This window comes from Thermobia domestica, chromosome 4 (genome assembly GCF_964235325.1).
Source record: "Thermobia domestica chromosome 4, izTheDome1.hap1.1, whole genome shotgun sequence".
In the NCBI taxonomy this organism is placed as follows: domain Eukaryota; kingdom Metazoa; phylum Arthropoda; class Insecta; order Zygentoma; family Lepismatidae; genus Thermobia; species Thermobia domestica.
In genome coordinates, this window is record NC_137457.1 from 280,383,294 (window position 1) to 280,400,140 (window position 16,847).

A 16,847-nucleotide genomic window follows, 5' to 3' on the forward strand; every position below is an offset into this window, starting at 1 on the left:
TTGTCTTCTTCATACCGCCATAGAAGGAAAAATGGAAGGAAAGCGAGGAATAGGAAGAAGAAGAACACAACTGATCGATGATTTGAGAAACAGAAGAGAATATTGGGAGTTAAAAGAGGAAACTGAGGATCGAAAAACGTGGAAGAAACATTTCCAGGCCTGAATCTAAAATTGAAAAAAAAAGTCTGTAGTCCCAGGACCTGCCGAAAGGCAGAATACTTCATAATAGTAATAATAATAATAATAATAATAATAATAATAATAATAATAATAATAATAATAATAATAATAATAATAATAATAATAGGGTTGGGGTAGCTTAGGGTTAGGGAAATTTGGACCCATTTTTGTTAAAATTAATAGTGTAATTTTTCGTCTCTGCGTAAGGATATCAACTGGAGCAATCATTGTAAAGTTAACCCATAATTTTAACTATTTAATTATAAGGGTTTAATAAGTATACAAAATAATAAAAGTATATAGAGTTATTTTCGAGCCAAACCCTTATTGAATAACATTTATTATATTCAGATAACTTTAATGGATAGCTGTGATTACGACAACACTTTTACTTAACCTAATTCAGAAAAGATAACTTACTATGATACTAATTTTCCGAGAAAAATAAAACATAAATGACAAAATAAAAACCATAAAAAATATTTCTTCAGGTATGGGGTTAACTTTACAAAGCCACTGTTGTTGATATACTCACGCAGACATAAACATTGACACTACTTTCAACCGTGAGAACAAATAATCGGATTAGCAAACTAACGTTCTAACGCACATACCGATGGCTTCGTCCTACCCTGACACAGTTTAGATGCTAGCACAGGTTTGTGGGTGTTTTTGAACAATTGATCCAAATCTGTAAAGATACAGCAACGCTATATATCGCAAAACACTTCGCAAACCAGGGGCGAATCCAGGACCGACTTCTGGGAGGGGCGGTGGGTTGTCATACTGCTACTATTAAGGGCTCCAAATTTTGGGATGGGTTTTATTTATATATATAAAATAAGAAAGTTTCCTCTTCTGGAGGGGGGGCGAATTTTATTACCGATATTGTACAGTTGATTTTATTACCGAACAAAAAACTATTTAAATAATATTTGATTAACGTACAATTCATTAGAGCTAAAGCATATTCATGATTGGTCTAAAGATACAGCTGGATTCCCAGTACATGGATGCTGACTTCAATCAAATTAGGTTTCAGTATCTGATATTGCGTTTAATGCGTTTTTTTTTATACATTTAAAAATTTACCTTCCAACTATTAATACTACACCTTGTATATAACGGTTAAAACTTTTATGTTCGTACCAGATGGTCGTCACTGGACGGAATTATGTACGCTTCTAAACCTTGGTTCCAAAGTTGTTGTCTCAGCTTGGCCAATCTTTCAGTTGTATCAACTCTTTCTGGAGAAAAAGAATAATTTCGACCATTGCATCGAAAAGATCCAGTAGCACCTCTTATTAACGATATTACTTTACCATCACGTTCAACTTGCTTTAATTCTTCTTCGCACTCAATGCATTTTGAAGCATACGACCAAGTTTGTTCTATTAATAAGTACACTAGAAGAAATAATATCAATAAACCTCATTACTAGTTGGATGCTACAAATTTGGGTATCAAAATAAATAAGCACTGCAAAAACAAAACAGTGTTTCAACATCCTTAAGACTGTTTTCCAGAAACATCTGGTAAAACTGTGTTGCTACCGTGTATTGCGTGTTCCTAAATCGAAAATGTGTCCTGACATGAAATAGTTATAACAGCATTTACTACCAGCAATGATCACGAACTGATTCTAAACATTGCTGAAACACACAGTGACTACCTTTAGCCCTATGAAATTATAGAGTACACAAACACTGAGCTTTGTTGCTGATATAGGCGAGTGATTCATAGAATATATGAATCTCTTCATTCGAGTGCCGCCTATAAGTACAAGACATAAAGCTATTTTACTCACTTACCACTCTTTTAATCAGTACCATTCAATTCTCATCGTCTGACTTTTTATAGAAGACGGTGGAAGACGTGAAATTAAAGGTATATACATTAAATTACTAAAATACATTTCTTCACAGTTATCTAAATTCATGATAAAGTGTTGCAATGAGTGGATTATGTTTTTACGTGTGGCTGCATTTTTCTTCACAGGAAGCGGTGGCTCAGTAGCTCTGTGGTGCACTTGTCTCCGGGTTCGATTTCCCGTGGGAAATATTTGGAATTATAGTTATCCCCAGTGGCATATTTAAGGGGGCTTCCGGGCTTAAGCCCCCTCGAAATGTTACTTATTATAGTAATGTAAATGAAATATCTTGCAGAATTTTCATATTTCCAGGCAAAGCCTCCCCTCGAAAGTTAGCAAAGGCCGCCGAAACAAAATCGTAAATACGCCACTGCTTATCTCCGAAATGTCTCTGTCGCGTCCAGTAGTTCTTAACAATTGAAAAAGAGTAAAATAAGTCAGATAGTTTTTTTTTTTTTTTTTTTTTTAAGTAGCAGAGTGCGTACCTGACGTACGTGATACTACTGGTTCGATTCAAAGTCACTCCACATTTTCCATTTGCAATTATATTACGGCAATGTTAATTTAAAAAAATAATGTCCAAATACCCAAAAGGAAAACTTTTGTACAAGCCTAGCCAGGTGCCCAATCATATCTAAAAGAGTGAATAAGTGTCATCCGAGGCTGTTTAATGATTATTGATAATATGTATAGCGTCCTAGCTATGTTTAAAAGCCGTTTCTGTCTGTACACTCATTGGACACATGCACATCTTGGTACGTTTCTCAACAGTTTTTGAGATGCAAAATAATTACAAAAAAAAAAAAAAAAGTTCTAGAAAATATCCAAAGCATGTTCAAACACTTATTTATTATTTTCCAGTGAAGATTTTAATGTTAGATTAACAGTAATAATTTCGTCTTATTTTACTTCTGGAGTAGAGAGATAGGTTATAATATCAACACTTTCATCACTCATTAAATTATAAAGATTTATTTACAGGTTTATAAACAGTATACAATGGTGGAAATTTGTATAAAGGCTCTAGGTAAACACAAATATGTTGTAACATCATTATTTTCATGAATCTTTCATCACATAATAGGGGAATTATAATAACAAACAGAATACGAGGGTTGCTTGAAAAGTTTCTCCAAAGACTAATTACAGTGGCGCTAGTGTTCCGATATTATAGAATTCGGAAGAATAGAAATTTTCATAAATTATCTGTGCTTGTTTGTTTAAGTCGATTCGTTTATTTTCCACAATAGTTTGAAGAAGTTGTTTTGTATTGGAAATGCAAATTACTGGTGAACACTTTCGGGCAATTATATTAAATGTAGTTTAAGAATGAAACAATTCATCAAGCTAATTCAATTGGGTTTTGAGGATGAAGCAACATCCAATACGGTTGTGTACAATTAGTTCTCTGAAATCCAGCGAGGTTGTAATTTTCTCGGTGATGAATTTAGTGAAGGTCGTCCATCCACGTCTGTTGTTGCCTGAATGTTGGTGCTGTACGTGAAACGATAAAGAGAGATTGGCATGTGGGATACCATGAGATTCAAGCATACTTACACATTGACATGAAAGCAATACATACGATTTTGCATGATCACCTGAGCGCACGGAAACTTTCAAGTCGTTGGATCCCACACAATTTGATCGCATCTCAAAAAAAGGTTCGTGTTAATTGGTGTATAGAAATGCTTTAAAGAATATCAACCGAGATAAGGCAAATTTGATTACATCGTCTCCTACATCGTTATAGGGGACTAAGTATGGATCTACTTATACGAACCGGAAACTAAACAGTAATCTGCTGTTTGGGTATTTAAAAATGAGTCCACACCTAACAAAAATTGTTCGCTCGAGGAATGCTGTAAAACAAATGACTACTTGTTATTCGGTTATACCCGACATGTGCAACCATAGCTGTAGAATATCAAAGAACTAGTTGAGTGATATACAACAATTTGTTTGCCAGAGGTAATCAACAAATTATGCAAAACAAAACTCAAACAGTCGCATCGTTCTTCACCACGACAACGCCAGTTCCCACTCACTACACTAAACTGTTGATTGTTTTTGTCCATTAAAAGTGTTAGATTAATGATTCATTGCCTGTACTCACCTGGTTTATCATTCAATGAGTTCTTTTTGTTTCAACATGTGAAAACTAAGATGCGTGGTAAGCAATTTGTATCGTTCGAAACAGCTGTTGGTGAATCCCAAACAGTGGTTTCTCATTTGAACGAATACCCTTAAACAAACAACCGAATATAATTTGAAAACACATAGTGGTTTATTCTTCCGAATTTTAAAATATCGGAATACTAACATAGTTCTTAATTACTCGCAAATTCTCTGTGGCAACCTCGCGACAAGGTTTTCCATCTGTATCGTTGAAATACAGTGTCTATTCTTTCTGTACCTACCTTTGTAGTTCTGCTATAGTCAGAAATTGTAAGAAATTGCAATCAATAATGCCTTGCAAGTATTTTCCAGATTTTCTATGAGATTGAATTCTGGATTGCTACCTGGCTAAGTCAGCTTCTTGATACAGAACTTCACGGTTTAATTTCCTTGCGATCTAATGCTTAAACAGTTGTAAACATTAATGTTTTTCTCTTCCTTCACTCAATAATTTTGTTCCACCAGACATTGACACAAAAACTGATAACCGAATTTCGTACATACGTCCTTCCAGTGAAATTGTGGGGTTTTGCGTAATTACTGCTGTCAGGGTGATTGGCGAACACGTAGCGAGCCTTGCATTCCTTAAGAGCAAATAAGATTGCCTATCCTGCCTTTATACTAACTTCCACCACTTTATAGCTGTATTTTGAGACAAAAATCGATTAGCCTTAGATTATAATAAAATAATATCTACTTAAGGCAGTGTTTAAAACAAAATTCCAGGATAACCACATGGGAGTCACAACCATAAATAATGAGTAACACGAATGAAAAATTTTTGGTGTGAACTAAATGTTTTTCACTTATATTATTTTCTTTCAGTGTCTTGTTGAATTATAGCATTCAACAACAATTATATTGTTTAAAAAGCTATAACAAATTATATAACATGACGGGAAAATCAACATTGCTTTTTAAATTGAACCTATACACCAGAAATTTGCATCACATACATAAATATAGTAAACGAATTGTATTTTGTAGCTCCACAAGGGCCGTACATAATATTTATGAAAGCACGTAAAATAGTTTGAAAATAAAACATAAAAATAATTGAAATTATGTGAAGCGTAACTCTAATTCATAAACTCTATAGTTTCAAAGTTACCGGTTTCTTTTTCTTAAAAAAAGCTTTTGTAAGTGGTTAAACATTTGTGGCTGTGTGCTAATCCAAACTCTGTAATATTATTTGTAAATACGATACGGTAAGTACGAACAGATGTAATCATCAACAACATCTAAAGAAGCAATACAAATGAAATTTTATTCCCATGTTATGAGACGTGTAAACAAACTTACATTGGCTTAATAAAGAAGTCGGACATATACCTACTTAAACATTCCAAGAGAGAATAAACATCCCAAGAGTATGCTTCAGAGGGAAAAAAAAATGTATTTTAATTACTCTATATTATTTACTTATGGAAAATAGAAACATCAATGACAAAACTCAATTTCATGATTGTAAAAAATACAAAAAGAGAAAGCGTAAATCCATGTCAAAAAGGAAGTCGGACATTTAATTTGTAGCAAAATTTTTAGAATGTTATTAGATAATTTTTATTATTTTGTTGGCAATCCTTTATTTATCACGATGGCTTTCAATCTTTCGGGCATGGATTTTACAAGTTTTTTGCAGAAGGAAGGATCAATTTTTGCCCATTCAGTCTGAAGTGCTGATTCCTAGTCTTCCTTTCTTTAATAGTATGATTTAAAAAAAAAAAAAAACTGGTTTTCCAAATGAGTCCATAAGTGGTCAATACCATTAGTATCAGGAGATTGCGGAGATGTTTCTAGCATATGCGGACAATTATACACTAGCCACAAATGCACATTGAGTGCTTTGTGCTTCGGATCGTTATTTTGGTAAGACTGCAAGGTCTTTTTTATTCCCGATGTTTCACCACTTTGTATCAAATTTTGCTTCAGAATGTTTAAATGCATTGTTTAGTTCACAATTCCATCGATTACACAAAGTTTACCTGGGCCAGCCCCAAACCATTACGGAGCCACGTCCATGTTTCACAGTGGATCGTAGATTACGTTCTCGGAATTCTCTGGCTACTCTCTCCATGTAAATTTCTTCTTCTTAAAACCAATCTTATCGTTTCGGGATACTCACTTTTATTAAGATGCACACTTTTATTAAGATGTATCCATGGGGCTCTAGGGGAGCCGCTCCCTTTAAATTTTTACTGGCCTCCCTAAAATTTTCACGATAGCCTTGCAAATGAACTATAATATGATGATGAACTATAATATGGTTGGATCGCCCCCCCCCTAACTTCTATCTCCCCTCTACATTTTTGGTCTGGCTACCTGTCTGTGTTCTGATACTTGTTTGGCAGTTTAGGAGCACTTGCGTTGGGGTTTTTATTAACCTGTATTACAATCCATCGCTCGTCTGACTTTGGAAAAACTCTAGGTCTACCCTTCTTTGGTTTATATTCTACTGCTTTTGTTGATTTAAAACGTCTATTAATGTCGTGAACTGTGGAGTGTGGCCTATTTACTATTTTCCCAATATCACGAATTGATTTTCCTTCTTTATAATATTTTACAGTACCGCTTTCCTTACCGCTAAAGTCTTTTGATCACGCTGCCTTCGTATTTTGAATTTTAAACACATAGTTTCACCTACGTACAAATAGTATGGGTTCAACTCATTTAACTTGGACACCTAAAACTGTCAAGTAGACACAATTTTGGAAATTCGCCTATTAAGCCCAAAAAGAAAGTGAGTGCTGCCACTTACCCAACTTCTTTTCTGACATGAATTTTAGCTGTATTTTTACTTTTTTCGTATTTTTTATACGTAGTCATGCAAGTTAGTTTTCCTTCTTGCTGTTTCTATTTTCCATAAGTAAATAACATAGGGTACTTAAAAAATATTTTTGTTTCTCTGAAACGTACTCTTGGAATGCTTATTCTCTCTTGGAATGTGTAAGTAGGTATATATCCAACTTTTCTATTGAGGCACTGTGTATGAAGTGCACACCGAAAGTACGTGGTTTCGTTCTAATTGCCAAGAACAAGGAAATACAGGGAACTATCTTGTGCCTATTTCTCAACCAACTCTCTCTCTTGATTGATACACAGTTGCCATCACCTTGTCCATTTTCTGTAGCATGTGGCAGTCATCTTTGAGGGTATGTTTCAGATATTGGAAAATAGAATTTACAAGGGATGATCTACTGGCAAAGTAACCCAGGAAGAGAATCCTTGAGGTTTGCGAACAACCAGAAGTCACTCGGGGCTAAATATGGTGAGTAGGGTCGGTATAAAAGTTTCATACTGTGGTCAACCAAGAATGAGGTCACAACATTAGCACTATGTGGCGGTGCATTGTCCATGTGGAGGATGAAATTGTCGTTTGCGGTCGTTTTCATTTTGACAAAACTCCAGTATCCAAAAGCGTACGAAAATACTTGTCAGCAATTGTACGATCTTTCAGAACAGGGTGGGAAAATATCACTTTTTGGGAATCCCGGAATAAGATAGCGTACAGCATCTTCTCTTTCGATTCGACCTGTGTGTTTTCACTGCATTAACTACCTTTATGTTTCTATGTTGAACAAGAAATTTCATTCTTCTTTTCTGAAGCGTGTCAAATTTGGAATCAAATCCTTGTCTCTCTTTAATCTTAATTAAGCATTCGTAGAACGCAGCGACAAGAAACTTTTCTTAGGCCCAGTTCGTTTCTTATTATTAGTTTTACCGTTTCGGTTGTTAGCCGCAGTGTATAATAAATCTCCTCACAAAAAGTGTGTGGACTTTAGATCAAAACGGTACGTATTTCGGAGTGCACTTGGTTTTTGCAGACTAAGACTTACAAGCATAGTTTCTTGCGAAATATAAGATCAGTTTCGAAACGTTAGGCTTCAGTATACCCCTCTCTGATCTCCTTATTTAATTTGGTGTATTTTTCATTCAGGTGTAAACTTAGTCCTTTACACTTACATAATAAAGTTTCTTTACATTCTTTCTTTATATAAAATTTAGTAGAATACATATATTTTACTCTATCTGAGGAATAGCATTGTTAAATTAATTCTTCATAAAATTATGCTCAATTAGGTAAAGACCTTTTAGATGTCCAAACTATGTTTATACAAGGCAATTTTAAAGGGCATTAATTTGCATGGCTTGGCACAGACTTCAAAATTATTTTATAGAAAATAATTACTTATTTTCTGCTTTTAAGAGTTGTGTTATTATTATTGTTTGGTTATATTAGCGCTTTTACTATTTTCTACTTTTAGAGCATTAGTATGAGAAGTCTTATAGAAAAACTATGGCCACGTATCAACCCGTCTCTCTTGTCGACAGCTATCAGATCATAAAAACTGAAAAAAGGTAATAAATACTGACTTCAGGAAAAGTACTTAAAAGACCAAAATAATAGAAGCTCTAAAAAGAAAATAATAATGGGCTTGAAAGCAGAAAAAAATTATTACTATTATTTATTCTACATAATTTTGTGTCTGTATCAAACTGAACAAATTAATATCTTGTAATGTACAAGGTAATTTTGTATAGCATTAAATTGTATGGCTTTGCACTATAAACTTAATAGTTCAGTTAGGGTCGCTAAACCAAAGGCAGGGGACAAACTTCCTCTAAAATAGCCCCATCTACAAAATATGCATTACAAAATATATTTTAAATTGAATCGCTGATCTGAAAAACGTCATAAGTCAGCCATATGCCGAAAATTAGTTTACATGCAGCTTTGAATCTTCAAAGATAGCTACACCGCTGGCTTGTGATATGCCAGAAGTCACGCTAATAATACGTGCAATACCGAGCTGCAACAAGTGTCCCTGAGTTGAGAAACGTCACAAATCATTGACTTACGGCATTATTGACGTTATTGACTTTTGGCATTTCTCAAATCAGCGATTCAATTGATCTACGCGTTATGGAATTATATGTGAATATACACATGGAATTAACACTATCAGTTGTTGAGAGATTCCATAGTCTAACTGCAAAGACTCCAGTCAGATCCTGGTATAATTTATATGGAACTTGCTAGAAAGTTTATTCTTTGAAACTGAAAAAGAAATATTTTCAATACATCTATGTTAAGGTATATTTGAACATGCAGACAATGAAATATGTCAATGTTCCAATTACACGTGTACAAAAAGTTGATTACGATATTAACATTGTCAATCGTTGAAGAATTTCATGGTCCAGCTTCAAAGATAATTGTCAAATTCTAAGGGCCGCGGTGGTTCAGTGGTAGAGTGTTCACTTCTAGTGCATGGGGTCCTAGGTTCAATCCCAGCTGGCGCCAATTGAGCTTTGTGGTTGACAAACACCACGAAAGTGGGTTTTCTTAGGGTTTTCACGTTTCCTACTACTTTCTTCGTTCTACCAGTTCATTTATTTCTCATCATCACCGTCTCCTTTAGACTAGCCGGCATGAAATAGGACGTAAAACTTAAAGATTTCATTTCATTTTTTAATTGTCAGATTCTAATGAAGTATATATACCGAAGCACCGCAAAGGAATACACATTCAAACAGAAAAGAATAATTTAAATCGGTACGCGTACTTCTATGTTATGAGTGAGGGACATAGACACAACCCATACCTTTAGATAGGTACATATACACTGATATCTCTTAATAATGGGCACCTATGGTTTATGGTAATTTGTCTATAAATGAGATGCATCTGTTAAACGGAGGTTACACAAATTTAAATATTTAAATATAGGTTATAGTGTTTCTCAAAAAGAAGGGAAAGAAAATAATCACCAGGGACCAGATCTAGTGAATAGAATATGTGATAGAGAACAACAATCACCTTACGTATCAGGAACTGTTGGGCGACGGTTATGAATTGTACTTAATGCTTTGAATTTTCGATGTTGGATCTTACTTCAGACGCCACGACGAATCGGGAGTAAACCGTGTAGGGAAAGTGGGGTCATTATCCACCCTGTCGATAAAGTCTTCGTTAAGCTCCATCCTATTTAGTTATTGATGCGGTCAAGGCGTGAGACACTCAATACGTATATAATGTACACTTACTCAAATTTTCGGTTAGAATCCTATACGACAATGCCGTGGCCTCCGCCAACATTTGAATGGACAGTCGACGATTTTCGGTCAAGAGTTGACACACTTTCTGGATGTTTTCATCGGTGTATGACGTCATGGCCCTTACTGGCTGTTGTACGTTTTTTTCAGTCTGTGCCAACCGTCACAGAAGTGTCTATACGAAGTGTACATTCACGTTTTTGATGCAGAATTGTTTGCATATGCCTGGCGCAGCATGCTGTGACCTTCCCTTCACGTTTAACTAAGTTCTATGAATAATTTTACGTTCGTACGTTGCTCCGTTTAACTGGAAACAGGGGTACTCCACTACATTTTACTTTCGTAAACACAAACTACACATTTGAACTATCACACGGTTTTGCGAACAATGACAGGCATACCTCTGTCTGTTTGAAATAATATAATAAATCACTGTTTACAGTTCAGAAGACGGTTTTATTTCCATTCGTTTCATACACAATCTTTTACAGAAAGAAACAGAATAATTGTATAAATATAAACAAGTCAGAAGGCCTCATTCGGTACCAGGCTTCGCATAATTTTCTGCATCGCAAACGCTGGAACAAATAACTGTAAGTGCTGTATCAACTATCGCAAATTAACTACACATTTTAGGTTGCGTTTACGCAAAACTGTATGGAATAAGACTCACAAGGAGTTTAGTCATATGAATTAAAGTGAATCTCTATGATTTGTTAAAGGTGTGAGAGTTCTCGGTCTCAGAGTACCGTTGTCTTAATGCCCAATACCAATACCAATACCTGAAAACCGAATTCGACCTGAAACCTCAGCCATGATAGAAGTGGAAAACCTCGCATGAGAGTTGGCTTATGGCTGATAAAAAGAGAATAAATGGATTTCAAAAAGGTACAGGTGTTTTAATAGGCGTAAATTAAACTAACTGATGAAAGATCTTAAGTCTTCTATTTCGTGATCATTTAAATTATTCACAGACAAGAAACTGTAAAGTTCTCAGTTTTTGAATTCAGCCATGAGAGGGCTCTAGTTTCTCCCTTCCTTTCAAGCTCTGATCCTACCTCGGAACGAATTCTGGTGTTGTATTCATTAAGCCACACTATCTGTAAAAAAAAAAAAAAAAAAAAAAAATGTTACAAATTTATCAGTATTGGCACCTGTGTATTTCCATTTTTTTAATTGATAACATCTTACTTAGGTATAACATCCTTCCTTGTGCTGACCTTTTAAATTCTACGAGGGTGAAAGCTTATAGATACGATTGAAACAAATTCGTTTCTTCATAGTTTCTGGCTTTATAATATCTTTTTAAACCGCATCTCTTCTTAAAATTTTTGGAATAGTACTTACGCTATGCAACATTCGAAGATCCTTTCACTTCTTCTTTGTTGCACTCCTTATTTCCTTTCATTTCTACTAACTTGTTAGTGTTTGTGTATTTCCATCTCCTTTTCTTCTTGACTAATCCTTTCATCTTATAATATCCTATAGGACTACTACGCTTTTTCTCTTCTTGGCGACTAATTTCATATTTCGATACGTCTTTTGTCGATTTGACTTTCCCTTTCATCTTTTGTTCATTCTTCTTTACGCCTATTTCGTTGGATTTTTCCTTAGCGTTTTTGCTACTTCTTTTATATTACCTTGGTTCTGTTTCCTTTCTCACTACTCCTATTGCCTTTTGTTGATTCTTCTTTGTTACGCTTTTCCTTTTTACATTATCCTTTTACCTTTAATTGTTCTTAATTACGTTTTCTTCTTTCTTTGCTACTTCTTTCATCTTTAGTTGGATCTTTTTTGGTTACGATTTAATTTCCAATTCCTCAGTTCTTTCTTTTTCTTCTACTCCAACTGTTGAATTCGGAATTCGTTCCTTTCTTCTATCCTTCATTACATTCATCCTTCTTGATTCCTGCAGTTTCTGCCCAGCGTCCTGCTTCCTTGTTCTCGTTTTACTGTAATATCTTGTATTGTATCATTGGCGCGTTCACTGTACAGGAATATCAAGTCCATTTTTGCTCACTTTAAACATATTTTATCTTAAGATCTCTAAGCTTCTTTCAGAGCTTACGATATTCATATCAAGATGTATCACAATGTAAAAAAAAAAAAAAAAAAAAAAAAATCCATTTACTTCAGCGCGCACTGTACAAAATGTATGTCTCTTTTGTCACTAGTTTGGCAACTGGCCTGGATTTCATTATGTCCTGAGCACGCCGTTCCCAAAATTGGTATGTAAGAAAAAGATAATTCCTAGGTTCTTTAGAAAGAGGAAATCTAATTAATCCACTGCCAAACAGATAATATATTTGTTGTCGCCATTCAGGACGGTCCGAAGTAGCCAGTGAGCAATGTGTAAGTAAGGCTCTATATTTATTGACTTCGGCAAGTACACGAAGTAATATAGTCAGAATCGGAGATATCAAACAAGCGAGCTCAGTGTTCTCGAATGCGTGACTCGCAGTCAACCGGATTATGAATCAGCCCCAATATTAAGTATTCTTCACAGAATGAAAATGCTTTTACCTAGTCCAAACAATTCAGTGTTCAATTCAATTTACTCATCTTCTAACAAAACTTCAATGTAATAGAGGACATGTCTACTAAGGCTGCCTCGTACTCATGATAAAACATATACGGATTCGAAATAATAGGAATTGACTGTTGCTTTCACAACAAGCATGTTATAAATAGAGAATCTGCCCATATGTATCTTCAACCTATTAAATCGATGAAGCCCCCCCCCCAAAAAAAAAACAAACAAACATAGACACGTCTGATTGGCTACTCTCATTTCCGCCATCGTCTGATTGGCTACTTTCGTTTCCGCCATGATTGTTGGCTCAAAACATTGCGATCCTATTGAATGGAGTGGGCAGAGTAGAGGTGGTGAAACTGTGACGTATGGCTTCAAGATTTTGTTGTAAGGGCAGATCCTCTATTGTATAAGATCTTTGTTTCACAATGTAACAATACGCTATTTTTTTAAATCATAAATATTGTCTAGTTTGAACGAAAAACTGTAAATTTGAAACACATTTTTAGCTTTTAATTCGAACAACTCTACTGTAAATTTGTGTTCATTGGAAGATCTCTACTTGAAACTTCTAACAATCTAACATAAATTAACAAATTTTAATTCACATCATTTGTTACTAGTTACTTATCAACTCATCTAGTCTTGGCTTGTTACTTTTAAATCAAAAGAGTCCCATATATGAGTATTAAGAATCTTACTTAAAAAAAAATATATTACCTGAATTCAAATGCATAAAGTTTTATCAAAGAATTAAGTTGTTCAGCAAGATTATCCATATACATCTATAAATTGTATTGAAATAACGTTAAATTCTCACCTGCTGGCTTGACAACATATCAACTTTTATAAGTTTAGGCTCGTAAGGAACAAGCGTCACTGCTTCAAATCCTAGCAATCTTTGTCCATTAGGAAGCTGGAAATAAATTAAAATTTAATTAAATCACGATAATAATAACAAAAATAAGAAAAAGCACGATACTGCTGAACAAAATTGTTTAGTCGAATAGTTAATGGGAATAATTGTGACTTGCGCGAGAAAAGCATGCATATCACGGAAAAGGACAGAGGTATTTCAAATTTGTAAACATAAAAGAATAAAGAAAATTAACTGGTCAGAAGGTCAGAGTCATTTTTATCATATTTCATACGAAGGTCATTTCAAAAGTAATGTACACGATGACAACACTGAGAAGTAGATTATGCAATCGCAGTGAACTTTTGTCAGTAGTAGCTGAGTTCTTGAGGTAGCATGACGTGTTCTTATGAGCTCTGTAGTGTACACCGTTACGCAGTGAGAAGTGTTTGAAATAGAAGCTGTAATATCTAGGATATCATGTCAGTAAAGAAATAAATATTAAAATCAAATGTTTACATGTAAAACTCCAACAGAAATTTACACAATGTCTAGCATTTCTATTTCGAATAATAATCGTTGTTGATAAGGAGTGGATTCGAGATTTTGAATCAGAGTTAAAATCAGAGTCAAATGAGTGCAGAAGTTCATCATCAGAAAAACTCAAAGCAATCGACAATCGCAATCAGGGGTGAAGTAAATGATTATCTCTGCGCATCCTAACCAACGAATCATAATTATAGACCGAGTTCCATGTGGACACAGTCTTCCTCCAATATGTTATAGTAAATTGTAAAAAAATGCGAAAAAAGATGTACGGAATCAGACCTGACTTGCTACTGGCTCGATCATTCATTTTACACGATAATACACGCTCGCTCTTGTGGCGGGTAGAGTTATTTGCTGTCCAAGTACAAGTGGGACATGTTACTACGAGAGTCACTTCGAAAGTTTGGAGATACGCATTGTTGTGGCACAGTATTTGAATTCCGACAATTGCGTTCGGTAGTGGTATCCAGAGCAAAGAAGCGAAGCAAGTTTCAACTCGTCTCGCTTATCGGCGTGGCCGTATCGCCTTCACTTGTTTGTTGATGTGAGCAGTATTCGGCTGTCTAGAATGGAGCTCGAAAGGGAACATTTTCAGGCAATGATCCTTTACGATTTCAAAAGTGGTTTGAACGAGACACAAAGCCTTGACCGTTTGCAGGGGATATTTTGGACCTTGTTCTTTCCCGTGCTACAATTTTTCGGTAGTTTGGTGAATTCAGAAGAGGCCGGACATCGCTTAAAGATGAAGAGAGAGCTGGATGTCCGGCAACAGCTGTGTCAGATGAAAACATTGCCGCTGTGGAACAAATGATTCGAGAAAATCCTCGAACAACTTTCAAGGACATTGAATCTACAGTGAACATTGGATCGCCAGCAGTAACAAAAATTCTTCATGGTCATCTTCAGCTCAGGAAGGTTTCATCTCTTTGGGTGCCTCACACTTTGACTGAACAGCAGAAGCGCATGCGTGTGGAATGGTGTGAAGAAATGCTTGGTTCACATTTCAAGGCTCACATTTCAAGGCGGCAAACAGCGACTGATTGGAAAATAGCCTTTCCGAGCAGTCGGCAAACAGTAGAAAAGGTGCATAAAATGCGCCGGCGCTGCCGTCGAATGGTTGCCTTTCCGAACAGTCGGAAAACAGCCGGAAATGAGCATTAAATGCGCCGGCGCCGTCGTTGGAAAGTTACATTGCCGAACAGCCGGCAAACAGTCGTAAAGGCGCAGTAAATGCGCCGGCGCCGCCGTCGAAACGAAGCCGGCATAAGGGGTCGGTAGAGGGTCGGGAAGAGGCCTTTCCGACTGTTTTGCCGACTCTAACGGTCGGCAACAGTCGGTAAAGAGTCGGCAAAGGGCATTTTTTTTTTACGATTTTCGACCCCTTGGCGCCTCGTCAAAAGGTTGATAACTTTGAACAAGTAGATCGTCGTGCTGGCGCGGACGGATGCCGGCTGCCTACCTGCGGCCTGTCACCGTCGACGGCGGCAATCTCTCTTGCCGATCGCGACCGTGATGGGAGTGGTTATCTTAAAGAGGATTTATTCAGATAGATTTTGCTGTACTTTTATTTATGTACACGAGGTCATGTTCCTGTAACCAACAGATAATATCAGGGAAGATTAAGATGAGACAATACATATAACTTAAACAAGACATCGACTACGTTTCCGCATTGGAGACCGGACGCTCCGCTCACTTAGGAAGCACAGTGCTAGCCATTTGGCTATCGGAAGTCAGTCATTTAATTATAAAGTTAAAAAGTATTTACATACATATATATAAAACATAATATTTTGGGTTTGACTATTATTAATTCAAATAAGTTCTTCGAAGTAATAACTAAAACTTAACATAGGAACATAACTATTATAACGGAGTGATTACCGTTTTATTCAGATCCACGACTTGTACTATATTTTCCAAGCGAATACCCCACTCGTAGTCCCTGTAGTATCCTGGTTCTGAAAGGAATTGATTTTTATATATTAAAAGCTTGACGTTTCAAACACTAATATGATACACAATAAATTCAATTTATTGTTTTAAGTGTAAAGAACATTCAAAGATTAGGTATGGAATTGTGATTAATAAATAAAAAATCAAGCAAAAATGTATTCAGAATTAGCATTCATTTTGCAGAACAATACATTCTTTGATTAATGATATTAAAATTTGTCTACCAATCTTCGATGTCTGTATAAATATTATAGGTATTATATTAGGTTATGTAATGATAACAACTTGATATGGTATTAATAATCAGCACCAGTACCACTATAGAGTTTATTAAAATAATTAAATATTACATACCTTGAGAACCAAAGAAATTTACACGGTAGATAGTATCGAAAGCTGAAATATTAAGGAAACGAATGTTTTACTATTTGAAATAAAATCACTGGTTTAATAATAATAATTAACTTATAGACAACGAGAATAATTGAAATATTCAGCGCTTACCATGCCTTTCTGAACCAGTAGGTGGTTAGGTTAGCCAGATATTTGGGCGCCACTGGTAACGCTCGGATTTGAAATATATTTTCTGCAGGTCTATGCAAGGATATTATGAAATATAGAATCTGCCCATATGTATCTTCATCCTATTAACTCAATGAAGCCAAAAAAAA

The 16,847-nt window shown here is 35.4% G+C and overlaps 3 protein-coding genes across 16 annotated transcripts in view; 1 reads left to right on the forward strand and 2 right to left on the reverse strand.

Moving 5' to 3' along the window:
• Positions 1-4,981, reverse strand: part of LOC145683602 (xaa-Pro aminopeptidase ApepP-like) — a 96,733-nt gene extending 91,752 nt beyond the window's left edge. Inside the window, exons 1-2 of the mRNA XM_081754942.1 lie at positions 4,923-4,981; positions 1,330-1,586 (exon numbers count right to left, since the gene is read on the reverse strand). Of these exons, the coding sequence (XP_081611068.1) occupies positions 1,330-1,586; positions 4,923-4,977 (312 nt within the window). The 5' untranslated portion in view covers positions 4,978-4,981. The remainder of the gene's footprint in view (positions 1-1,329; positions 1,587-4,922) is intronic.
• Positions 1-16,847, forward strand: part of LOC145684106 (uncharacterized) — a 510,020-nt gene that overhangs the window by 310,295 nt on the left and 182,878 nt on the right. The window lies entirely within an intron of this gene.
• LOC145684103 (xaa-Pro aminopeptidase ApepP-like) overlaps positions 10,724-16,847 on the reverse strand; it is a 75,479-nt gene continuing 69,355 nt past the window's right edge. The window contains exons 11-14 of the mRNA XM_081755994.1: positions 16,531-16,572; positions 16,105-16,181; positions 13,636-13,731; positions 10,724-11,382 (exon numbers count right to left, since the gene is read on the reverse strand). Of these exons, the coding sequence (XP_081612120.1) occupies positions 11,251-11,382; positions 13,636-13,731; positions 16,105-16,181; positions 16,531-16,572 (347 nt within the window). The 3' untranslated portion in view covers positions 10,724-11,250. The remainder of the gene's footprint in view (positions 11,383-13,635; positions 13,732-16,104; positions 16,182-16,530; positions 16,573-16,847) is intronic.